Source organism: Zea mays, chromosome 7, assembly GCF_902167145.1.
Source record: "Zea mays cultivar B73 chromosome 7, Zm-B73-REFERENCE-NAM-5.0, whole genome shotgun sequence".
NCBI lineage: Eukaryota > Viridiplantae > Streptophyta > Magnoliopsida > Poales > Poaceae > Zea > Zea mays.
The window spans coordinates 171,115,293-171,141,260 of NC_050102.1; the positions used below are offsets into that span (position 1 = coordinate 171,115,293).

Below are 25,968 nucleotides of genomic sequence, written 5' to 3' on the forward strand. Positions count from 1 at the left end.
ATTGGTGCCTTGGTGGGATGGGACCACAACCTGCATCACAGATTCTCGGACTGAAGGAGGGCAGCTTTTTATCTGGGTTCCTTTCAGTTAGTTCTTGCTTTTGTTAGTTTCAGTTTACTTGGGTGATTGGTGTTGTACCTAGACTTAAGATTAACATTGTTCTGATCTCTAAAAAAAGATTACTATTGCTCTGTTCAATGGTTCTACTGATTAGCAATGACATCAAGAAGGCAAGGAAACGAACTTTTTTACCTGTGAAAATCCAGGATTAGGTGGTGTCTTGTTAGAGCACCTCCAAGAGAAAATGTAAAACAACCCCCAAAAGCTTTTATAGGATCAAAAAACACTTTTTTAGCCATCCAACAGACTCTTTAACTTTTCTCCAAAACATTCGCATCCCGAATCCACAGCTCCCTCTCTCGCAAATATTCTCCTCTCCCGCAAATATTCGCGTCAACCAAATCTCCCCAATCAGACACTGCACGCGCAGAGAAAGTTGTTTCGCCCCAAGATTTTGCCCGTGTGAATGTCTTGTTGATTTATGATGCCCTCGCTCGTCTCACCCCTTCAGCACAAGTAGTTCATCACGCCATCCATGGGATCCTCCTAGAACCTCACCGACGCCGCTTGCATCATGCACAAGTTTAAGATCAAAGGCTACTCAGCCACCAAATCCATGGCGAGCATAGACTCGCTCCTATCCAAGCGACTGGCCATGGGCGGGTACGAGTGGGAGAGGCAAGGCAAATTGCACCATACTCAGTCTCAAAAGATGCGAACGCACCAGCAATGGAATGCAGGTTGTTTCAATTTTTTTAGGGACCAGCTTAGCAATCTGATGTGGGATAAATAAATTTTGGGGGAAATTATTTTAACAACAACCCCAATAAAACATTTTGGGGAAGAATTTTGTAGTGATCTCTTGGAGTTGCTCTTAGTATACCAGTAGAATTGCCCCTCATGGGTGCTGATACTCAGAGTCAGCGAAAGGAACATGTAAAGAGATAGACCTTGCTAGCTTCAGTTGTTTATAGACAAATGTTCAAGGGCATGGATGCAATTTTACCTGGGTTGCGTTCCGTGTCTATAAATAGATGAACAGTAACATTGTACTGTTCACGCTGGATTGTAATCACTCTCTCGCATCCATACCTTCGAGCAAACCGAAGGTATCAATGTAATATTAATTCTATTAATATTCATGTGTGTTTTATGAAATACAAATATGAATGAATCATTGAATTATATTTGTCATCTTCGCGTATTCCTACTCATCTATGAAATGATGAAGACACGTTCTTTATGACCTTCGTCCGAAGATTATTATCTCTGAAAGGAGATAATACTTCGAAGGTAAAAAATACATGAATGCAAGAGACCAATAGTCGTCAGTGACTAATCATATTTTTGACAGGATCATATATGACTCTTACTATCTTACTTCTACCCATAAACATTGTCAGTGGTCGCATATAACATTCACTGAATAAAAAATAATTCTTATCTTCATATAAAGTGTAGAGAGACATCTACTAATCCCATGTCAAAAGGTAAAAAATACATGAAAGCAAGAGACCAATAGCCGTCAGTGATCTGCAAGGGAAACTCAGTAATGTTCTACTCGAAGTTTATATTGCCTCTAATTGTATTACATATTGGGAATGGATTAACAACAGAACAACTGAATTTCAACCAGTTATACACAATTGGAAGAACAGTTGTACAATCAACAAACAGTAGTCAGCATAATATGATGGATCCTGGACTCTTGTGTATTGCCAAGATCCAAATGAAATGGCTTAATATGTGCTTCTTTCCATAATGATTTGTTGACAACTCCAAGGGATTCTAACAACTTCAATCACTCATGGGGCAACTAAGGGTTGATTCCTACTCCAGCTTATCATGATCAGCTCCAGCAATCTTTGGTGGTTCTGCAGGGAAGTATTTGATGCCCACAAGGTCGCCAACTCTGCTGATAACCTGAGAGTGGGTTGCACAGACAAGAAACACATCAGCTCAGCTTTATTTATGACTCCTAGAATAAAAATGAAGTATTTATAACACTCACATCAAGGGCTTTAATCAGGTCCTCCCTAGTATGTGAAGCAGAAATGCATATGCGTGCCCTAGCAAGAAGAAGAGGTGTCGCAGGAAACGCAACAGTAACAACAACAACCTGAAAGATAAGTATCTTATAAGTACCATGACAGATAGGAAGAACAAAACCAGTGGGTGCAAATAGTGATGGAAATGGACTACATGCAGATTGCTATTAGCACCACAATTCTCAAACAAAGTATTTTAAAAAAAAAAAGTATACCAAAAGCATAGTGCTATTTGGATCTTCAGAATATCCTGACAAACTCTACTACTAACCTTTTGTCTAAGGCACTCCCTAGAGAATGCAGGAATCTTAGCCGGATTGTAGAGCATTATGGGCATGACAGGAGAGTCATTGTCACCAAGAACCTCAAAACCCATCTTCTTGAGCTCTGACCTGAAGAAATTACTATTCTCGCGGATGCGAGCAAGTTTTTGGGCACCTTCAGTACATCACAAGGAAAAAAAGAATTATTTAATCGAACATTAACATAGCTGCAAATGAAAAGGGCAAAAAGTGTTAAAGAAACTGGTTTAGTACCTCTGTTGGAGCCATCCTCCCCAAGGATAACTTTAATAGCAGAAATAACTTATTGGACTGCTGGTGGCGACATGGAAGTAGCATACAGATGGGCCAGACAACTATGCTTAAGGTGCTAAATTATCTCCTGAAAGTTATAGGGAAAAGAATCAGCAAATCTTCAATGCAATCTTACCAAGTGCTACAGTGTAATACAGTCACTTTCAGTAGTATGTACCTTTGATGCGGCAATATATCCACCACATGATCCAAAAGACTTGGTAAAAGTACCCATCATTATGTCTACATCAGCTAGGTCAACCCCAAGGAGCTCACAAACACCGCGGCCAGACTGCCCAACAGCACCAATGCTATGGGCCTCATCCAGATATGTGTAGGCCTATTTGATAGAACAAGGAGTAAATGAATATGACTGTTATGGGTGGCCTGAGGGCCAGCCCTCTTTGTTGCACTCAGTTAAGGTTATCAATGGACTGAGAAGCAAAAAAGAATAATTTATGTGCCAAACTTAATTACAATAAAATTCTCAAGACCTTGTATTTCTTGGAGACAACTATAATCTCAGGGAGTTTACACAGCTCCCCTTCCATGCTATAGATACCCTCAACAATGACAATGATCCTCTTCCATGGTCTGTGTGTCCGTGGTTGACCACTAGCTATCTGCTCTCTCAGGACCTCTTCCAAATGAGCAGGGGCTGTAAGATTACATTTGCCATGGTAAGTCATTATGAACAGGAGAGATCAAATGCTGATATGTATTATTGAAATTCACAACAACTTACAGTTATGCTGGAAAACCCTAACAGTTGCACCGGATCCTCTTGCGCCATTGACAATTGAGTTATGATTCAGAGAGTCACTAATTATCAGTCCACCCTGGAATGTTGCAAAAAGGTAAAATAAACAATCATTCCCTCAATTTAGATATACTAATGATTACTTCAGTTTAGCCACATTTTTAGTTAAATGTATACATAACATATAAGCAGTTGATCAAACCTTTCCAATTAGGCATGGAATGATGGCAGAGTTTGTAACATAACCCATGCCAAATAGGATAGCAGCAAGCTTTCCAACAAAACGCGCAGGCAACTCCTCTAGCTCATTGTGAAACTTGGTCGTACCTGATACGAGATGAAAGGGATCAGTTTAGTAGTTTTTGTTCTTAAAAAGTTGTAAACATATAAGCATGTTGATAATGTATCCTACCACCATCGACACGAACACTGCAGGTACTTGCTGAGTATTTCTTGAGAGACTCAATAACACGTGGTGTGCAGTATTCATCTGCTGCAGCAAAGCCAAGGTAGTTGTAGGAGCCCAGGTTGAGGCATCTGGTGGTATTCGAGGTACGCCTGCAACAATGAATCAATAATGTGTGTTAGCAACAGCTGAAACTTGCTTCACCAAGACAAAAATGTGAACTAAGCAGACAGTGACGCATAAACATGTATCAACATAAGTCGAAACAACACTCTGAACCTTCCAGATTTATGATTCCTCACCAAGACAAAAACATACAATAAACAAATGAATTCACTAAATACAAGTTACAATTTGGAACAAAGGGAGTACAAGCTAATTACCCTTCTAGATTAAGGAATACGATTGTTTGAGCTGAACCATGAAATGCACATAGTCATTAGTTAGTGCAGGGTGAAGAAACAAACAGTCTGTTAAAAAATAAACATGAAAACAGATCTATCAAACATCAATTCTATTAGTGAACTTTTAAACGTTGATGAAAATTCCCATTAATGCAAGTATGCAATATTGAACAAATGGCATTCAACCTTCATATGATATCTATGTTCCAAATTATCGTTTACTTCAGCTTTGTCCTAAGTCAAACTTATCTACCTTTGTCCAAGTTTATAGAAAAAACACATCAACATCTATGAAATCCAATTAGTTTTATTGAATTTGTAGATAATAATATAGTATAAAAACTAAGCGAAAATAAGTTTAACTTGCAATAGAACTAAAGTGAAGTATGATTTGGAATAGGTGGAGTGTGTTCTTCCTCTTTTTTCAAGCTATCCTTGTCGCAAGTCGCACCTCCCATGTTATGGCAGCCTACTGCTTCCTGTTAGCCTAAGTGCACTTGTAGCATCTTGAATTATTTTCTATGGCTTCGCACACCCAATATTGGAGTCCAAAGTCTGCTACTGATTTTAAAGGTCCATCAAAGTCCCACTTGTAGTGTCCATAAAACGAAGTCCAAAGTCTGCTACTTATTTTCTAATGCTTCGAACTGAAATTTAAACTGGAAACAGATGCAAAGGCAGTCTAATCAGCATATTTAACTCATACCTGCTTTTTCATCCATTCTGAAACGGTTAAGCCATCTTGAGCTTCAACATAAGGTTGACCACCAACCATTGCTGGCAGAAGTCCGATTGCAAACTTCACCTTCTCCGGCCAAGTAAGCATTTCATTGTTTCTCAATATGGCCCATATCCCTGTTAAAAGCAAAATAGTGAATCATAGTATGGCATCAATTAGCAGAGTTAAGCTCAACAGTAATGATGTAATGTTATTATTGTCACTAATAAAACCCCTAATAATGTCCATATATTAGCAAAAATGAGAGAACCTGTTGCAATAACTCCACTGTTCTGTATAACTTACCATTTATAGGTGCTGGCAAAGTTTCTGGGAAATCAAACCGGCTGAATTCTCCTGGCTTGTTTGGCATGGCGAATATCATAGAGTGTTCTTTCCACTGTAAACGATCCTCAATCCTAAGCTCGCCAAACAGATTCTGTATGTTGGGATAAGCTCCAACTTAAACCAAAAATCCAAAATACATGGTTACATACACATACATAATAAGTGTCATATATGCTAGGAAGGGAATGGTAGCAATCCAGTGATATGTGAACATAAGGACATATTCGACTATGGCATTATGGATATGATGGTCTATCATCAACATGGTTTATGTGAATTGAAACATGTGCTGCTGTATGTTTAAGGTGTCTGCAAACTTTTCAGGCTATTTTGTCACTACTGTAAGTTAACAAAATTTCTTTTCACAATAATGACTTTGCACAGGTATTTAAAGATTGTCCTTGAAAGAAAGTCCTGTGCCATTAGGAAAAATAAAGCCATGATACAAGGAAAGAGTGCCTTAGAAGTTTGTGTGATGGTGTGTCTGAACAGTTTGTTAATATGTGTAGAAACCATCATTTTAACTGTACTTTTTCTAAAAGAAATAATCAAGAACATCAAATATGATGAAGAGAACCTCAAGGACCAGAACTGTAACTTACAAAATATATGAAGCCCAGTCTCGTACCAATCTCCATCTTCATCCTTCCAAGCAGCTACCTATCAATGCATAAAAAAAATCATAAAATAACAAACTGAAAACAGTGAATGAGAGCAATTCAGTAGTAAACAGTCATGCAAGTATTTAGCAGACCTTTCCACCCAAAACATCTCTTGCCTCAAGCAATATGGGTTTATGGCCAGCATCTGCCAGATACTCCGCTGTTGATAGACCAGCCAATCCTGCAAAAGTAACATTACAAACTATAAAACTACCAACCAATTAAAGATTCCCTTGAAGTTCCCCACTTACAAAGAAAAATAACATATGTGCAAACATTAATCGTGAATTATGTCAGACCTGCACCAGCAACCACGACCTGCAACGGCTTACTGGGGCGTTCGCTGTTTCTAAAAAATGAAGAGAGCTGTCCAGCTTCCAAATAGTTTATTGTGCTTTCTAGTGGAGGTCTTGGAAAATCCTTGCAGACAACCTGCAGAAAAGGTAATCAAATATGATTTCACAAGAAGCACAGTGAGAACACGGAAAGAGTGAAAAACAAAAGGCTGAACCTGCAAGGCAGGATGTCTACGGTGTGATCTCCTTCCTTTATTCCTTGAGACAAGTTTTTTCACGGCAAAGCTTGTATAGTGACTACTCGCAAAACATCTCTGAGGAGGAAGTTGCCCCGCAAAAGATCTTGCCTGGCTAGCTCCAGTAATATTCATAGATGACAGGCAGCCAGTGTCCATTGTTGAGCAACTCTTGATAAAGTGGGGGTCAGCTCTGCTTCAGCCAATAGGTACAGGCAGACTACTGCAAATTCAAGGAGCCATAAGACAACCCACAGCTATGAAGTCATTTCCCATATGGCATATGTATACGCTTCAGAGTATCGTGAGTAAATTGGTAAATACCGATGAAGATATTCTAGGCTGAGAACAATTGATGGATTAACAACGAGGCGGAGAAACAAGAGACAATTGCATATTTAGGATTCCAAACATTGTGCTTCGCATTTTTTGCCATAAAAAACATTTGCTTTACAAAAAGAGATACAGATATGCCGTTGCCTGAAACTTTTTCTAAACAATCTATGCTACATATAACAGAGTTACATTATGATTCACATACTTCTTATTGATTAAGTTTTGACCTATTTAGCGTAAAATGCCAATTGTTCTCGGACAGGTGATTGTAGGGAAAATTTATTTATTTGGCTGAAGATTTTCCATTTAAGTAATAGTTGGATACATAAAATAGAGCTATTAGCAAACATCAAGAATCAACTTTGATTTCTCTTGCTGTAAAATCTCTAAATGCCATAGGGCTTCTAATTTAGTTGCTGATGTATTAGCCTCATATGGAGCCAACTTTGATGCAAGTGAGTCTATTTTGATTAGAGAAAGCACCTGACTGTGTAGTAAAAATGGGTCAGTCACCTTTGACAGCAAGCGTCACTGGCGTGGGTCAGTCAAGTTTGGAGGCGATGATAAGGATTTTTTAAATATAATTTCAAGAATCCGAAGGGCATTTAGATAGGCTTTAAATCGTGCTAGTTGATATGTTAGCAGGTAGCAACAAACAAAACGATGTGTCCTCAGGTAGCAACAAACAAAATGACGAGAGCCCTAGCCGAATAATCAGGCACATGCGCGAGGACGCATAAGCAAAAGGTCAGCGACTGCCTGGAGATGGAGACTGCTTGGAGAAGGAGAGGACACGCACCTTGATCTCTCAAAGGGAAGCACGGGAGACCGAAGACAGCTGCGTCGATGGCGTGAGGGTTCGGGGGTGGAAGACTTGCTACCGTGCTTGTGAGGTAAGTCATTCCAGAACTAAAAAAATAAATTCACAAACATAAAGTAGTCAGTTCCTCAATTGAGAACTTTGTTGCTAAACAATAATATCCAGTATAATGAACATGATGACAGAAACAGTTTGACAATAACATTACTTACAGAATAATGATCAATCACATCCTGCTATCCTCCATTTGTGTTACCTGGCCAACCCATACATATATTTTAGCCCCATAGTCAAGTAAGAAACATTTGGTACTTTCAAACATGGATTTTGTAAGAGCTGTTTCCTCCAGCTTCAATTGGTCATCATTAATGTTCCATGAAGAACATTTCATAATGTATCTATTAAACACAGAAGACACTGTGGGGGCATAAAGAACTTAAAACATGATAGAATCAGTAGAGAAATGGTAAACCACATAAATATACTCAGCCATAACATGGACTCACTAAACATTTTTTATATACACGGGTATTGGACACAAAAATATATTTGGCCACAGGTGAAATATGAATCTACATGTATTTTATTTACTATTTGATGGTCAATGTTTATAAAGTTTCGTTCTTAAAAGAAATTTAATATGCCTTACACATTATGAAATGGAAGGAGCATTACTATTTAATATGCCTTATCCATTGAGGTTGTTGCTTGACAGGTCCCTACAAAATAAGAGGAAGTAAACATAAAAAGAGGAGTTTTGAGCAATATTAAAGTATGTAGGTCGATCAGCAAGAAAGCTTATAGAAATGTAAGTGATGGCATTTGACATAGAAATCTGGTATTGGTCCATTTAGATTGTTGTGAGACAGATCCCTTGAAATCACAAAAACAAAATGATACACTAAAAAACAAGTTTTGAAGTATATATATAGGTGGAAAAGGTATGGTATATCCAGCATGCAGAAAATAGCAGTCGACTCTCCCAGATTTTGGATTTCACCATTACTTATGCAGGTGATACATTGTATCATATTTACTGAATCTAGCCAACCTCTGTATCAGTTTGCTCACATAGAAAGTGTGATTTCCATTGGTCATGGCCTTAGCACTGGCATAGAAGGCTGCACCTGGACCGTTGTCTTCAATAATTTTCATGTGCTCCTGTATGAATAGCATTTCTTCAATTAAATCATAAATTGGACAATAAACTATCCAGAAAGGGTATGAAATTATCAGTCGACCACTACATATTCATAACTTCATAGTGGATGGATTTGTGTTGCGAGACCCCACATATATATGCCTAATCGTATATGCAATCTATGATTCATGTTGCGAGTCCCATGTAATTAATTGTGTTTGTGTGTTAATGTGCAGTCTATGATTGAACTAAGTCATGCACAGGATGAAGAAGTCAGTGACACCACTACATCTATCATTGTTCTAGGTATAGATATTTTTCTGTGACATTTGTTTTGGAGAAGTTGGTGGCTATGACGAACACCATTGCAATTTATTTGCATCAAACTAAAGCAGTGTTGTCTGCTATGTTTGGCTCTGACGAACACCATTGCAATTTATTTGCATCAAACTAAACAGTTACAGAATGAAAGAAGTTATAACCAATTGGCAAATGGCATTACTTGAATGATTAAAAAAATGGACATGATGTGCACCTGCAGCATCTGAGACAGTATACTATGTTTTGCTCATTTCCTTTGGTACCTCCTACCCCAATTGAAATGTTGCATGTTCAAACATAAGGCAAGAAGGTTCAGCGAAAAAGGGATACAAAATATAAGTATTCAATAATGATAGAAGTTATGAAAAAATATTACTGAAACTTACAGCCCATATAAAAAGCAAAGTCACATCAGCAGTTGTAAAAAATTACAGAAGATAAAGAGGAGCATTACAGAAAACACACCTGATCCTGTGGCTGCTTATCAACCACTGCATGGTTCGGCGCATGTGACAACACTCACTGCTTATCAACCACTGATTCGTATATTTTGCATCGTCTGGCGCATGTGACAGTACTCACCGCTTATCAACCACTGCATACATGTGATGAAGGGAAAAATAATATCTGATTGGAGCCCCTGTGATTGGTCACCTGGGACACAAACACAAAGCCGCGCATTCGAGATTGGGGGAAAAAATCCCTGCGGCTGTGCCGCACCAAGGCTCCTATGCGAACCAGCGCTAGATGCGGCATGGTGCTACTGGCATGCTCTTTTGTTTTGATCGACAATTATGTGCAGACCTTGAGAATGTCCATAGGAAGAATAGGATGTACAAAGATGCAGAAAGGGCTATGTTGTAGTAGTTTGTATTAGTGCACTCGGATGCTTACTAAATTTTGTGTACTTCGGCTTCAATTGAGTCTGTATAATAATAGTGCACTCAAATAAAATTTGGTTACTTCAGTTTCAGTTGAGTATGCACAGCAATGAAAAAATGTGGATAATGTTTATAACTGGAGCCGAAGCCTGAGCCGATGTCTGAGCCTATCCAGCCGATGCCTGAGCCGATGTCGAGGCTCTTAATACCATCACACGACGTGAAACCTGTTCAACTTAGTTCTTACAACGTCGCGACTCTGTGGAGAGAGGCAATTTAGCAGTGTGGGTTCAAACCAAATACTCGCTGGCTACTGGCAGCTGCATATAAATCTTTATTTTTCATAAAAGTAAACATAGATCTTTGATTGAATGCATCAGCCATAGAGAGAAGAGATCAATATATTGTATCTGTTTCAGTGAAATTGATGATACTGTATTTGGACACTGGATCTTCACAAGTTACAGTACGAACTAAACATCCAGCAACATGTGCAAAAAATCTATTTAATTCACTAAACAAGAGATATTAACCAAATTTCTACAGCTGAAAAAATGGCCCTTAAGATGCTGGCGGTTCCGATTCCTCAGATCTTGCAAGGGGACCAACGAGTCAACAAAATCCCTTTCTAGCATCGAATTCACCACGCATGAACAGATTCCCTGGTGGTGAAGCCCTTCCATATCAAATTTTCAGGTTGGTCAGGTAATGTCAAAGTGTACCATGGGACCCTGAAATTCATGATTCTAAATACCATACTGGAGGTAGCATTTGGTTGTTTAGACTGTATATTTTTGAGCCTGGGTATTGGTTGTATGAAGGAAGGTTCATGAAGCACGATCACTTTTCTCTAGTGCTCCACATAACCGATATGAATTTACAAGTGAATGATGTCCACACACTAAACAATGGTCAACTGTGCAATATATACGAAGAATGTACTTCTGCAATTCGGGTTCATGAAGCACGACCACTTTTCTCTAGTTCTCCACATAACGATATGAATTTATAAGTGAATGATGTCCACACACTAAACAATGGTCAATTGTGCAATATATACGAAGAATGTACTTCTGCAATTCGGGTGTTCTATTTGGAGTGGATCAGGCTTCTTACTTAGTCAACTATCAACTACAAATGAAACCTGGTGTTAGCCTTCTATTTTGCTTCAACTTTCAAGTAGGCCTATGTATGCATGCCTTGGTGTATACCAGAACCGGAAGTAGCAGGGGTGCAGGGGTGTTCTAAGTCCTAAACCCAGTGCGCCGGATTGAAAGGGGCAAGAGCAAGAATAGACTAATCAGATTTACTTCTCTCTGCGTTCTTTCTCGCCACCCGAATCATACCCGTCTTCCTCCCAAAATTCCTGTTGGTCTCCCCTAATATCATGGGATTCCTCATGGGATTCTAACAGAGTCCTCAGGATCTAAATCTAAGGTCCGAATTGCCAAAGCTATGGAGCGGGGATAGGGATTTTACCGGTCTTGGCGACGGGGCAGCTCTTCTTGCACTCCTGACGGCACTTCTTGGGCTTGCACTTGTCCTCGCTGATGATGGCGATACGGGTCAAACGCAGCTTCTGGGGTTCTCCAAACTATGTGCCATTTTTGCGTGTGATTTCGCAGCTTCTGGGGTTCTCCAAAATGTAATATTCACAAACCTGTGAGTAAGCCAGGACATGAAGTATATCAAATTCAGTACCACACCACATGGTTTAAGTCTTACAGAAGTAGCCAATTAGTAAAGTCAATTGCACAAATTTAAGCCTATTTGTGTTCGTTGAAAAGAAAATTGTACACAAACGGGATGAAACTCCACAGAATGGGTGACTAATGTAACAAAAAGGGATAAGACCAATTAAATTAAAGCTTGCTCTTGTTCGTGGTGTGCGTTACCCTTTACTATATGTAAGTACATGTTAAACATAATGTAAAAAGGTAGCCATAAAACACAACCGAAACAGCTAGTTTAACACAACCAAACAACTGAGCCCCACTCTAAGATGAATGTGGGCAGCAGCACCTCAAATTAAAATAGGCTAAGCACATTCCCCGTCTGCATCCAGCTCCTCAGTGGCGCGCTACACACTGATCATTACGAGCAACACACTGATCATTACCCAGGAGCAAAACCTTTCCACCAATTGTGGCACCAAGCGAGCAGTGCAGCGGCAGCTCCAACAACCAGTTCCCAACCCCAGTGGCACGCTACAACTCCACCGTTTCCTTAGCTCTATCTGTCTATCATCACACCAGCTTCTAGAAACTACGGCCAAACACTGTGCGTCCTCCAGGCTCCAGCCAACGGAAGCCAGGAAAGGAGGGAGGCGGGCGTGGGGCCGAGAGAGTTCCTCACTTGATGAAGGAGGATGCAGGGGCGGCGGGGTCTGCCCCGTCGGCGACGATGCCCTCGCTGCCGCCGGAGAGGAGGAAGGCGTTGCCCACCTCGCGGAAGGGCTCCCGGTCGAGAAGGAGCGGGCCGGCGGGGTCTGCCCCGTCGGCGACGATGCCCTCGCTGCCGCCGGAGAGGAGGAAGGCGTTGCCCACCTCGCGGAAGGGCTCCCGGTCGAGAAGGAGCGGGCCGGCGGGGTCTGCCCCGTCGGCGACGATGCCCTCGCTGCCGCCGGAGAGGAGGAAGGCGTTGCCCACCTCGCGGAAGGGCTCCCGGTCGAGAAGGAGCGGGCCGGCGACGCCCACGAGAAGCTGCACGAACCCCATTGGCAGCTCGCAGCACTGGCCGAGGATGGACGCGTAGTCGAACCCATCGAGCGGGAGCCCGTCCATCTCCCTCCCGGTGATCCTGCGCAGTTCCTCCCGCCTGAGCCCGGCGGCAATCTCCCAGCCTGATCCCGGGGGACGAACGTGGGCGTGGGCGGGCGGACGAACGTGGGCGTGGGCGTGGGCGAACGGACGGTGTAGATTTACGGAAGCGATTGGACGGTGTAGATTCACCGAAGGCAGAACCAGGGGAGGCAGCCTACCCCTTGCAGCCTTAATAGGTAGTATAGATTTCAAACTAAATATAAATTCATTAATTAATCTATGAATGGAAATCACATGTATGTCTATATTTGTTACCATTCATTCGAACGTTGACATAAAAAGGGACAGAAAACTACTCTATATTTTAGGACAGAGGGATATTATAGTTTGAGAGTATTTTAACTTGATTTTTAGATTTAAGAGTTATTATTGTTTTTAACTTAATGTTTAAATATAAGATTTATCGTGTAATTTAGTGTATGCATACCAAATAATGTTCAAATTTTAAAATTATCACTGAATTACCAAATGGTTTGACCGAAATAATTTGACAAAATGTACATATAAATATTTTAACTGAGATACCATATAGTTAAATGCTGGATACGCCAGGAGCATACATTTTTTTAGTTTCTACGATTATAGAATCAGATCGCTTGTAAAGACTTAAAGACCATAAAAACGTAAGGCCGTACAATAAAATCTCAGATTATATGTACTACTGTAGGTCCGTGGTCCTGTTCTTATTCCCGGAACTAATGATTCGGAAAGAACGATATGGCTAGGCACGCACGGCACGGAGGCACCTAGAGATTAAGGTCGCTTTATAGCAACGTGACAGCGGAACCAACTGCCGAGCCCCGCCCCGCCCCCGCAACGCACATTCGATTCCACGCTGAAGAAGGATCCGCACACATGGGCAGCGAAAAAAAAGGGTAGGGTAGGGCGCGCGTGCACCGAACGGGGGGCCACGGACAGCAGCAGCAGCAGCAGCAGCAGCAGCAGTGAACGGGTAACGGGTATAGTACAGCGCGACAGTCTTTTCCCGGCAGCAGCGTTGCGCTTGCTTGCTTCAGAGGGCGGCTATGCTCCTCCGACTCGGAAAAAAAAAAGGTACGTGGAAGGCTGAAGCGGACGGAATGCTGCGTCAAAAGTCTGGATGAATGTGAAGCTGGAAAGAAGCCCCCACACAGCGCAGGCGACGGAGCTTTGTGTCCGGTCCTCGTGCACGCGAGATCATGAACACGTTTGGCACATCTCTGTTGGTTTTGAACTCGACTGTATGGCCGGATGACAAAAGGAAGAATTTTATCAGCATTCTTTGGCTGGTTTCGGTCAAAAATTCTCCAGATCTTCGCCGCTCTGCAACCGACCACCAAAGTCTTCGTCCGCGCAGAACATGCTGCAGTACTGAATTATGCAGTCGATTTGGACTCTTGGAGGAAACTTCTCCGCGATTGCCGTCGTGCCACTGGGCTGGGCATGACAATTTCCCTCATGGATTCGGATATTAATCGAATATCTGATTTGACGGAGTTAGATATGTACATATTTTTTTAACCGTGCGCTAAGTTTGTATCCGATCCAAAGTTGACTGGACAAGGATTAGTATATTATCTCCCACATGCGGGTTATTCGTTGGATAATCGATATATATTTTTTTTAGCCTAGCCCATAATACACTGTAAAGGGTAAACCTTAACTCCATGAACCCCATGTCTAACACTCTTAATTCCCCACTGTTGGTCACTCCTTCTAGACTTGTTGGTTCCTGCATTGTGCCACGTGGTCCTATCCAAGTTCATAATAATATTTTTTATTAAGTTTTTAATTGTGTATGATGATGAATTGAAGAGAAATTTGATTAATTATGCAATTGAATCGTTAAAAAATAATCGAGTATGTTATATCCGATGGATATTGGAAACCCATCCGAAATCCGATCGACATAAACATGGATACAAATTTCTACCCGTAAGTATAATAACAAACAGATATTGGTTTTGGGATCCGATTTTGCAATATTCAATCGTAATCCAATCCATTACTATCCTAGTGCCACAGCCCCTCGTCAAGTCGCCACGGCACTCCGTCGATTTGACGCGGCCAGGGCTCAGGCAGACGCGGAGGAGCTGTGCGTGACCGGCCATGGCCCCACAGTCGCTGTGCCGTGTGCATTCGGTGGTTGTAGTGGAAGCCGTGGAAGAGGCGACGAATCTGCGAACAGGAAAAGGAAATTCGCGACGATCTCTCACTCTCTCAGTCCAGACTCCAGAGGCGCCATGCTCTACAGCTTTGCAGGCTCTATGTAGCTATATGCACCGCACGACAGCACGAGGCTTTCGCAGGTTCACATCCACCGCTGTTATAGCCACGGCACGAGCTCGCCGCGGCGTGCCACGTCACGTGCGCCCCCCCGCGTCCCGACACGGCATGCGAGTTATCCCCACTATGAAGTTCACTGACACGCACGGACACTGTAGCATACTAACTCACTCACTCTCACGGTCCTCCGCCCACCGAGGACGACGACGAAACATGACGAGAAAGCCACCCTGCCTCACCTCATTCTACACTTGTACCTCGCAGCAACCCGTATCACCCACTGACATGCTGACCCCAATCTCAGCGGTCCCACACGGCAGCGATATGTTAACTGAGCAGGCTAGAGCAGCGCGGGGTAGATGGGAAGCTGCCGATGGCCGTAAGATTTCCTGTGGGGGGTCCGGCGTGGCCCACGCCGGCGGTTTCTTGTGCACTAGTAGTAGTACTGCCGCTCGTGTCAGGAGCGGCCACTTCATTCACTGCTCTGCTTCGCCACGCGACGAACGGACACGGCGTGTCATTGACGGCTCAGCATTGATGACCGACCCGATTGAACACGCCGAAATGGCGGCTCGCTCGCTCTTGGCTTCACCGCCCACGGGGCCCCGTCTAAAGTCCTGAACCAGAACAATCTGCAGGAATCAACCCCCGTACATTTATTCCCTGACTTAACTGGCCGTGCTTGTTCCCTGGAACACGGGGCCCAGATGGGCCAGATGTCAGTGTGCTGGTCCTTCTAAAGAGCTGCATCGGCTCTCTTCATCCTCTTGGAGCGTAGGTAGAGGCGTAGAGCGCCGCACACTCATTTGCCACTTCGGTTCGGCGACGGTGGAGGCTGCCAACATCCTCGGCGTCCTCCTTCCGGAGGCCACGCCAGAAAAAGAAAAAGAAACGGAAGCAACGGCATAATTGTTTTTTCAGAAAAAAAGTTCCGGAGGAGAATTCAGGGTCCCTTCTTCTTTTAGAGTAGTATTTTGTTTTCTACCAGAGCTGTTCGATGACGAGAGGAACGGAAGTTGTTGTGAGAGCGCTGCTCGTTGCGGCGGCGGTAGCTGGGCTGTTGCTGTCGGCGGCGGCGGAGGACGGCGTTGTTATCCAGCGGAGGTCGCTTCACCAGCCGTTTTTCCCCGTCGATCCCACGCCGCCGCCGGGGTTCGACGACTCGATCGTGCCGCCGCCGCCGCCGCCGGCGGCGGCGGCTGGGGCCGCGGCGGCGTCGGCCGCGTCGAAGGGCGGCGGGCGGTCCGTCACCAACGCCGTCGCGATCGCGCTCGCCACGGGCCTCGTCGTGCTCGCGGTGGCGTTCTACTCGTGCTTCCTCCTGTGGCGCCGACGCTCCGACGGAGGAGGCGGGGGCGTGGGCGGCGACGGCCTCCGCGCCGTCAAGTCGTCGCGGCCAGGCGCCGTCGCCGTGAGGGTCGCCAGCGACGTGGGGAGCAGCGCGCGGCACCAGCGGTCGCCGCCGCCGAGCTCGACGGCGTCCGACGCGATATACCTCGACCCGCTCACGACGATGGTGGAGGTGAGCCGGCACCGGCCGCAGAGCCCGGACCTCCGCCCGCTCGCGCTCGTCAAGCAGCCGAGCCCCGACCTCCGCCCGCTGCCGCCGCTGAAGCGGCCGGCGCCACAGCCGCCCCCTCCGCCGGCGTCCACGCCGCCGATGACCACCACCACGGGGGACTCCTCCGACGAGGAGGACCAGGCCACGTACTACACCGCGCCCAAGACCGCCAAGTCCTCGTTCAGCCGCAGCACGAGCCAGCGCAGCACCGTGGAGCCGACAGTGGCTCAACCACCCGCGCCTGCTCCCGCGTCCACGCCCACGCCGCTGCCGCCGCAAGCTAACGCCCCCCGACCTGGTCGTCCGCCGCCGCCCCCGCCGCCGCCGAGGCAAAGGCTGCTGCGGCCGATGCCCGAGGAGTCCCCACCCCCGGCCGTCCTCGCCAGTTTGGCGCTAACCAATCCCCCTGAACCCTCTGGTCAGGACAGGGGAGGTGAGAACCCGGATGGCCACGGCGGGAGAGCGCGGCCGCCGAAGCCACCGAGCCTGAAACCGCTGCACTGGGACAAGCTCCGCGCCATCTCCGGCCGCACCACCGTCTGGGACCAGGTCAACAATTCCGACTCGTTCCGGTGCGACCCTCTCGCCTCTCCCATCCATATGTTTCCACAACACTCCATCGTTCTGCACTGAGCAGGAAACTGCGTGGTTATTGGTGCAGCGTCGACGAGGCGGCAATTGAGAGCTTGTTCCTGAACAACTCCGGCGGCGTGGGTAATTCGGATCAGGCGGCGAGGAGGGGAGGCGCCGGGAAGCAGGAGAGCCGGCTGCTCGACCCGAAGCGGCTGCAGAATGTCGCGATCATGCTCAAGGTGCTGAATGTGACATCGAGTGACGTGATTGGAGCACTCATGCACGGTGAGTTTGTGCTCTCAGTTCTTTACAAGTCTGGTCCCCAGCGAAGCTTGGAATTTTCTAGGCGTTCTTGTGCAATCCCAATGTCCACATGTCCTCACAGTACAATCTGGTTACTGCTAAACAAAGTACACACAGCAACTTGACAAGTGAATTGGGTCCTGCCGTTTGGTGCCTAAAAAAATCTCAAGAATATTTTCTTCAATTTTTTAAAATAAAAATCTAAGTGCTTGTCACCACTCCCGCAAATACGTGATCTGACGTCTCTTTTTTAATGTCTGGATATCAAAAAAGGACACTGTCTAATTGTTTGGGGGATTTTTTGTGGGGATCTATACTTAAATTCGTAACTTTCAGGGTTAATGATTTGCTCCCCCCCCCCCCCCCCCCCCCCACCCCAAAGCACATGTTACTTACACAACTATCAGCTGTGCAAAACTACCGTATTGCTTACAAAAAAAACCCTACCATACCATCGAATATCTCCTACTTCCCGACAAGGCACCTTTTCTTTTGTTTAGATGTATGGTGATAGTGAAGGCCCCTATACTTGTCCTGCTTTTTGACCACCAATTGTCACACTCAAGATTTCTTTGGTGAGGGGTTACTTTCATGATCCCATAGACTAAATGCAATGCGTTCCAGCGAGGATCATGTTTACACTATTACTCCTCTATTACATTTCTGAAAGGCACCATATGTTTCAAATAAGCTTCTGTTACTGATAGTCCAGCTTCAATTACTGCATCCAAATAAAACTTTAGTCTTATCTGCTCATGTAGTTTTGTTGTTAAATTTTGATTAGCTGGTGTAAATATTTTTGTGAACCATCAGTGATTAGCATCATGAGTCACGTCGTGTAGGTCATAGTTTGATCAGGACGTAGATTAGGACGTGCGTTGGAGAAGCAAACTGCATCTGTCACAAAGATGCAGGTTCTTTACCTTTACGGCTTTACAACTTCTTTGTCTTGTGATTATGTTGTATTACAGATATGCAATTTTAAAACTGGTGACAGATGTAGTTACAAGTGTTAAATTGGACAAGTGATATGTTGAACCCTCAGTTGCTTTAGACTTCAGAATTTATCATTTTTTAATAGAATGGAAAACTTTACTGTCATTCGCTTTTCCTAAAACATGCATATTCATGTCTAGGCCATCATCTGCTCATCAACTTCTCTCTTGCAAGTGATCTAAAGAGGACTTGAACCTGGGTGTGGGGGGTTTACTTTACACCCATACCTCCAACCAGCTCAGGTCCTTATAAAAGTTGTTGCAGTAGGTTCACTGATTCCATGATTATTTGATGTGCTTCTTATAATAAAAGTAGTACATTGGTCTTATTAGTTGAATGTGTCATGAGTTAATCAATTTTTTCCCTAGAGAGTCGTCTGACTTTCAATGCTAAGAATTCCTTAAATGTTACTCCCTCCATTCCAAATTGTAAGATGTTTTGAATTTTCTAGATACATAGCTTTTGCTATGCACTTAGGTTATACACTATGTCTAGGCACATAATGAAAATCTAGAAAAGTCAAAACGTCTTATAATTTGGAATGGAGTGGGTATTTGTTAGCTACAGAGATCAGAAGGAGGTTGAGAATGGTTGAACCACTATTGTTTTGCTAACAGTTCTCAGCATAAATAGCAGTTGACAGTCTAGCTATCAAAATGCGGAAACTCTGCCATATATCTAAATATGATCCAGATAATGCTTCTCAATTTCTTCTCAACAAAAAATATCTTTGTTTTGCATACATAATTTGATGTTTCATGCGGTAATTGAAGTTTAAACTATTGCCTTTGTACTTATTAATTTAAATATAGGAGCTTCTCAATTTATTCTCAACCAAAATTAATTGGTTAGTACAGAGGAGTTGTTAATCACAAAAGAAAAAATTGAAATGTGGTCGGGTGGCCACTTCATCCATGATTATTATGCTTTATTTTCTAGTTTATCTTATTTTCTTTGTAGGGTATGCGTTTGATAGATTCTTTAGCAATTATTTCACCATGGACAGTATACCTTCAGACCTAATTGGCCCCATACTGGTTCCTGAAATGATTTGTGACATTTGTCCCAAATTGCTTCTTATTGTTACACTTAGGTGCAGTCCTTACCTGGCATACACGAACCAGAATCATTAGCACAACGAACCTTTTTTAAAAAAATTTCACAATGAACCTTTTGATGATGAACATTTAAGTTGTGCTGTCATGACCTTCCGAGTTCATTTTGTTAGGGACTTCCTTTTGTAGAAATAAGATTTTGCTGTACATGGCGTCGTAGTGGGCCTATGAATCAGTTTTTTCTTATGCAGTCACATGGAAACATTGATTAGCTATGTCTGTTGGATCTAACAAGCTTCAATTCATGCCCCTCGTTTATTGTTCACAACCAACATATCTCATCTATACAGTCAGTTCAATTTGATTGCAAGAATACCATTTACAGTGCTGACTTTTTTTTATAACACAGTACTGAGTTAAATCCTTATGTACAGTTGACAAGATACACGAGCCACATAATTAAAAATCACCGTGTACAGTTGACATGATACACGAGCCACATAATTAAAAATCACCAATAAATGGGAAATGCTGTGCACTAATACTGATAGCCTATTCTGTTTCAAAAAAAAACCCCGATAGTCTATGAGTCAGTGATAGGGCAGCATAGCACATTATCACCCTATTTCAGATATTGACATGCACAGTCCATCCGCAGTTGATGCCCTCTTGATGTTTTCTATTGTCATAAGTCAATCTCTGGTTGCTGTGGTCGCAGTTTGGAGTTGCCATCCTTTTTGTTCCTTTAGCTGATGCCATTTGAATTGTTCAACAGGAAATGGAGATCTGGGGTCTGAGTTCTACGAAACACTAGCTAAGATGGCACCAACCAAAGAAGAAGAACTGAAATTAAAAGGTTATAATGGCGATATATCAAAACTTGATCCAGCAGAACGCTTTCTGAAAGATGTACTTGATGTTCCTTTTGCCTTCAAAAGAGTAGACGCAATGTTGTACAGAGCAAACTTTGGCGCTGAAGTGAATTATTTAAAGAAATCTTTTGGAACGCTAGAGGTAAATATCTATGATGCTCTGGGCTTTTCGTTTTAGTTTTGTAACTTTTCTTTTGCTACAAAATAATTTCTCCGCTCCAGATTATAGTTCACTTTGCTTCGTGCTGAATCAAACTTCTCTAACTTCAACTAAACTTTTTTGAAAATTATATTAATACCTACAAGTTCAAAACTTCAAATAAATGCTCAATCAAATTAAAACACACATTTCATGGATAAACATAATGAAACTAGTTTGATGCTCTATATGTTAGTATATTTTTCTATAAATTTGGCCAAAGTTGAAGAAATTGGAATTAAGAAAGTAAATCTACCACATATTCAAATTTTCAGAAATAAATTCGTCACATTCTATATTTCTAACACATGTGTCGGTAATTATCTAAAGTATACTGCTTCATAACTTCACATTTCTCCTAGGATTTGTAGCATTTATGCACACAGTACAAACACATTCTTGTGGATTTCATACAAGTTCCTCCACAAATTCAGGCCAATTATCAAAACATAATATTTCTTCAGAAAATTTTCAGGCAGCTTGTACAGATTTAAGGAGCAGCAAGCTATTCCTGAAGTTGCTAGACGCAGTGCTCAAGACTGGGAACCGCATGAACGACGGAACTAACCGAGGCGAGGCGAGGGCCTTCAAACTCGACACCCTTCTAAAGCTTGCAGACATCAAGTCGACGGATGGAAAAACGACAGTGCTCCATTTCGTGGTTCAAGAGATCATCCGATCCGAAGGCTTGGGTTCCGATCAAGCAGCAGCAGCAGCAGCGAATCCTGGAAGCACCAGCAAGGAACAGTTCAAGAAGGACGGCCTTCAAGTGCTTGCAGGGCTCAGCAGCGAGCTCTCCAACGTGAAGAGCGCGGCCGCCTTGGAGATGGACACGCTGGTCGGCAGCGTCTCGAGGCTCGAAACCGACCTCGAGAAGGTGACGCTCGTCTCCCGGCTCAGGCAGACGTGTCCCGGTGACGATCAGGTCTCAAGCGAGAAGTTCTTCGAGGCGAACGACGCGTTCCTCGGACGTGCTCACGCGGAGATCGAGGCAGTGAAGGCGGCCGGGGAGCGCGCGCTGCAGCGCGTCAAGGAGACCACGGAGTACTTCCACGGGGACGCCGTCAAGGAGGAGCCTCACCCGCTGAGGATCTTCATGGTGGTGCGCGACTTCCTCGCGACGCTGGACCGCGTGTGCCGGGCCGTCGGCAGGACGCCGGAGAGGGTGATGATGGGGTCCGGCAAGTCGTTCCGCGTCTCGGCGGGCACAACCTCCCTGCCGCAGCGCCGGAACGACCAGCGGAGGGAGCTGAGCTCCTCTGACGAGGACAGCTCCTCGTCATAGGGTAACACTACTAGGAAACCTTTTTTTTTTCTTTCTTTTTCTTTCTCTGGCGCGTAGAGTAGTTCGGGATCGAGGCCTGTGATTCTTGCAGATTTGTTGAGCATGTGTAGCCAACGTCAGAACTCAATAGGTGAAAGTTACTGTGTAGTTTCTACAAAGTACAAAGGTTAAAAGATATGTATAGCTGTACAAAGACGGGGGCTTCTTATTATGGTATGTTTTCTCTGTTACATTTGTAATTGTGATTAGTTTAAAGTTTGTAGATGGCGCAAGCTTACTGAACTGATGGTGACATTGTGTCATGGCGTAGAACTACGACACTAGGAGTTTGCTGTACTAGTATTCAACATCTAGCCAGCTGGGTGCGAGAGCGATGATTAAGGTTTCTTCAGAAACAAGCCTGTTCTGTCTCTGCATCTAGACAAGAAGAGGCACCTGAAAGATAGGATCGAGGGCTGATGAATGATGGGAAAGCACATGGCAGGACGAAAACAGATGGATACCGAAGTGGTGACAACGAAACGAAGTAAAAAAGGATGTGCCAACCCAGACAGGAGAATGTGGTGGGCATGAAAAGTTATTCTTGGTCTGTACTTACAACTATTACAACCATTTCGTAATACTATCGTACTAATTGGAGGCCCAACCGACAACGTTCACACACGAGTTCTCGCAATATTTGTTAGAAAAGAAATATTCTAGAAACCCTCACAAAAATCAGAATTATCAACCATCAGTTTAATATAATCAAGTCATCATTGATAATAATAACCATCAGATATATAATGCTATCGTTAATTGGTTAGCCCTCATGAGACGTGCTAGCAAAAAAAAATCTAGAAAAAAAACTCTGAAGACATTTGACCATTAATTATGTAGACTAGTCATCAGTGATAATACTAGAATTGGATCTATTCTACTTTCTCAAATTTCCCATGTTTTTCTGTTATAAAAAACAATTTAATACTCTAGATTTGCATCTGAAGTGCTCAACAACGCCATTATGAAATATAATTTAAAGTAACTCATAGATTCTAAATCTAAACTAGCCACTTAAGTTTAGGAAAGAAAATCTAAAATAAGCATCTAAACCATATCTACATCACCACGACTCCACCATCGTGAGAGTTGTGAAAGGCAACCTAAAAAGTCTCTATATTTGCATTTAAATTACATATATGCTATTATAATACTCCTTAAAATTATGCATCTAACTACCAACATATGCGAATATAAAATATTAAATAACCATAAAGTATGCATTCACAATACCAAATTCTATACAACTACTAATTTATAAACAACTAGCTTAAATTAAGCATACAAGCTATGTGTCACCATGCAAGCCAAATATGTATACATGCAAAAAGATATAAGTATATATTCATGTACTTTAGCAATTAAGAAAAACTAGGTGGGTGCCCGTGCGATGCCACGGAACACAAATTGCGAGCCTCTAATGAACTTAGAGCCCTGGCAGAGCTCTAGGTACGTGCTCGTGCGTTGCCACGAGACAAGAAAAATGCCCGTGCATCATGATATAATACCCGTGTATTGTGACGACGACATAATTACTCACTTCCAGTGGCATAGAAGAGCATCTAGGGCTAATGGATCCAAACAAGTTGTTATCCAAGCAAACAATATGCAAACATAGGCAGGATTCATACAAACCATTCCTCAAACTCACGCCAGGCAGAGAATTAACTAACATGCTCACATAATTTTTACAGTCACCAAAAACAAAATCATTTCAAAAAAATACATTCAACATGAACCCAACAAAGCTTACATCAGGCATCCTATTAACCTGCAACTTGCAAGTTCTTAGATACGAGTAGATGGTTCAGTTCGTCCATATTAACCTCGAAGTTCTTCTAAGATTCAAAAAAATACACAAATGTCACATATCAGTTCTAGAGAAAAAATATTGTCGTATTTTTTAGACACACTTTTTCCCTAGACCGTAGTATTTCACAAGACGTATGGATTAATGCATGCCTTAGCATTCAGTGTTTTATTCAACAATAAAAGAATACCGTAAATGTTCTGATAGAATTATGTCATGTTTTTTTCAGAAATTGTTATGCGAACGGCCAAAAAATTAGAACCTACTTATATCATAGAGAATGTAGGATAACATACATAGATGGTTCACCGGTAGTGACTCTCAGTTTCAAATAGAACAGATATTACTCTTAACAGGGATAAAGGCAAAGATGATTTAAACACGTGGAGGCACTTAAGCTAAAAGTTCAGTAGTACTTACCCCGACATGGAGGCACTTATTCTCTTTTTTCCTTCTCTTTTCTTAAACACTCTTCTTCCTCTGCCTTCTCTATTAGTCTCTATTTTCTCTACAAAATGTAGGCTACAAATACAATCATAATAGTAAAATTATAGTTCACATAATAGTTGCAACAGCTCCCAAGAACTGTAGGAACCAGAAACCTATAATAAACAAAAGAAGAAGTTTAGGGCATCAACACACCAAGGCGAAGAGATGCTACTCCATAACATCGAATAGGAGCCAGATGGCAGTGGCACCAGAAAGTACCGAGCATGAGATCTTCTTGTTCATCCACATGACAAGATCGACAGCTGCAATCACATTTGCAAAGAAATAACCAGAAAATCATCGTAAGAGCTTTACGGACTAAAAAAATATTCGATAAAATGTTAGTGCACAACGATTAAAAAACAAACACCACCTATATTATCAACTTTAATATCTCACAAATTATGGTCTCACTGATTGAGAAGCAAACTCAGGCATTGTTTGGACGACCAGACATCAAAGTATTGGACGATGGTTCAGCCAACACAAAGGATGATAGAATTGTAAAAATCACATTTACGGAGCTGAATCACATCTGGTCTTGGAGGCATTTTCTTTTGGTTCCTTACCAAACTTCATCACATGACAAAGAAAATACATCAATCAAAATTAGTCTCTTTCATTATAAGCCTTTTCCTTGCAGCGTCAGAATAAGGGATGGCAAGCCATGGCATTGAACTCATGCTTGCTTGGAATTCCCCCTTGCTGCGGTCTATCGAAACGAAGATGACCTCGAAGCTTCCCGGTCTCAAGATTTTCAGCTCGTTATACACCTCCTTGAGCTGTTTGGTGAAGACATGGCAAGGTGGGCACCAGTGTGCTCCAAAGTACAGGCCGACTGTCTTGCCAGTAAGGTCAGCTATAGGGATCTGAAAAGAGAAAAACATTGTCAAAGGATAAGAGGAACTGTAAAACTAAACCAGGTTGACTAAATGGTCAAAATGAAAAATGCAAAGGGGGATGCACTTATGGAAGTAGTTTTGATTAATGAGAAATTTCACGAATTTTTTGTTCACCTTTATGTCATCTGCACTGATGACAAAGTCTCTCTCCTCGCAGCCAAGAAGCTCCTGAAGCCGGCCTCCTTCTCTCCTGGCATCGTCCATGCTCTCCAGCTCCCTCCTCTGCGCACTGAACGGGTACGCATCTACTCCATACTCGCCAACCAGCCTCACCGAGTCCTCTCCACATCCCAGCCCGCTGGACGACGTCACTGACGCTGACAGAGGGATCAGTGCAGGGATACGCTCGATGGCGAAGCGCGCGCACAGCTTCTGCCGTAGTAGGCCAGCAGCGTCGAACGGTACCGCGAGCCACGGCATGCCCTGGAAGTGGTCCCGGAAGCTGGCCTCGTCGCGGTCCAGCGACACGAAGATTATCTCCACATCCCAAAATATGAAACAAGAGATCCAACATGAGTAGCAGACATACACAAGCAGTAGACAGACAGACACACCATTATTAACATTTAGGTCTTCAAACAAGAGTTGCAACATGATTATAATGTCCCAGAGAAAGTTACGGCTTATTACATTCAACAATCAACGAGGTAAGTTACCTGAGCGACTGAGCCTAAGGCCTTGGTGGGCTGGTGGCCAATCTCCAAGCACAAATCCTATAATCCTCATGACAGTAACAAAGTAAGAACATGCTGGTAGTTGAAAACAAACTACATCTTCTGAGCAAC

The 25,968-nt window shown here is 43.1% G+C and overlaps 4 protein-coding genes and 3 long non-coding RNA genes across 7 annotated transcripts; 1 reads left to right on the top strand and 6 right to left on the bottom strand.

Moving 5' to 3' along the window:
* Window positions 1-1,589: 1,589 nt before the first annotated feature.
* On the bottom strand, window positions 1,590-2,199 carry LOC118472998 (uncharacterized). The gene is made up of 2 exons (XR_004851592.1): window positions 2,072-2,199; window positions 1,590-1,983 (listed from the first exon to the last, which is right to left on the bottom strand). It is a non-coding gene; the product is annotated as an uncharacterized lncRNA (long non-coding RNA).
* A 110-nt stretch (window positions 2,200-2,309) lies between these two features.
* On the bottom strand, window positions 2,310-2,771 carry LOC109939391 (uncharacterized). Its single transcript, XR_002263492.2, has 2 exons — window positions 2,645-2,771; window positions 2,310-2,546 (listed from the first exon to the last, which is right to left on the bottom strand). It is a non-coding gene; the product is annotated as an uncharacterized lncRNA (long non-coding RNA).
* A 54-nt stretch (window positions 2,772-2,825) lies between these two features.
* LOC103634366 (long chain base biosynthesis protein 2a) lies at window positions 2,826-4,711 on the bottom strand. The gene is made up of 7 exons (XM_020541746.2): window positions 4,705-4,711; window positions 4,233-4,263; window positions 3,856-4,001; window positions 3,646-3,770; window positions 3,429-3,522; window positions 3,178-3,341; window positions 2,826-3,023 (listed from the first exon to the last, which is right to left on the bottom strand). Exons 1-7 carry the CDS (start codon window positions 4,709-4,711, stop codon window positions 2,826-2,828), a joined length of 765 nt encoding a protein of 254 aa, XP_020397335.2.
* A 231-nt stretch (window positions 4,712-4,942) lies between these two features.
* On the bottom strand, window positions 4,943-6,860 carry LOC103633372 (15-cis-phytoene desaturase, chloroplastic/chromoplastic-like). The gene is made up of 6 exons (XM_008655076.2): window positions 6,493-6,860; window positions 6,281-6,413; window positions 6,074-6,162; window positions 5,922-5,979; window positions 5,278-5,433; window positions 4,943-5,108 (listed from the first exon to the last, which is right to left on the bottom strand). Exons 1-6 carry the CDS (start codon window positions 6,670-6,672, stop codon window positions 4,954-4,956), a joined length of 771 nt encoding a protein of 256 aa, XP_008653298.1. The 5' UTR covers window positions 6,673-6,860; the 3' UTR covers window positions 4,943-4,953.
* A 788-nt stretch (window positions 6,861-7,648) lies between these two features.
* Window positions 7,649-8,406, bottom strand: LOC111589756 (uncharacterized). Its single transcript, XR_002748885.2, has 3 exons — window positions 8,345-8,406; window positions 7,882-7,925; window positions 7,649-7,758 (listed from the first exon to the last, which is right to left on the bottom strand). It is a non-coding gene; the product is annotated as an uncharacterized lncRNA (long non-coding RNA).
* A 1,194-nt stretch (window positions 8,407-9,600) lies between these two features.
* Window positions 9,601-12,841, bottom strand: LOC103633374 (uncharacterized). Its single transcript, XM_020541238.3, has 2 exons — window positions 12,368-12,841; window positions 9,601-11,672 (listed from the first exon to the last, which is right to left on the bottom strand). Exons 1-2 carry the CDS (start codon window positions 12,793-12,795, stop codon window positions 11,579-11,581), a joined length of 522 nt encoding a protein of 173 aa, XP_020396827.1. The 5' UTR covers window positions 12,796-12,841; the 3' UTR covers window positions 9,601-11,578.
* Window positions 12,842-15,568: 2,727 nt separating this feature from the next.
* Window positions 15,569-22,225, top strand: LOC103633375 (formin-like protein 13). Its single transcript, XM_008655081.4, has 4 exons — window positions 15,569-17,232; window positions 17,322-17,518; window positions 20,363-20,601; window positions 21,134-22,225. Exons 1-4 carry the CDS (start codon window positions 16,097-16,099, stop codon window positions 21,941-21,943), a joined length of 2,382 nt encoding a protein of 793 aa, XP_008653303.1. The 5' UTR covers window positions 15,569-16,096; the 3' UTR covers window positions 21,944-22,225.
* The last annotated feature ends 3,743 nt before the right edge of the window (window positions 22,226-25,968 follow it).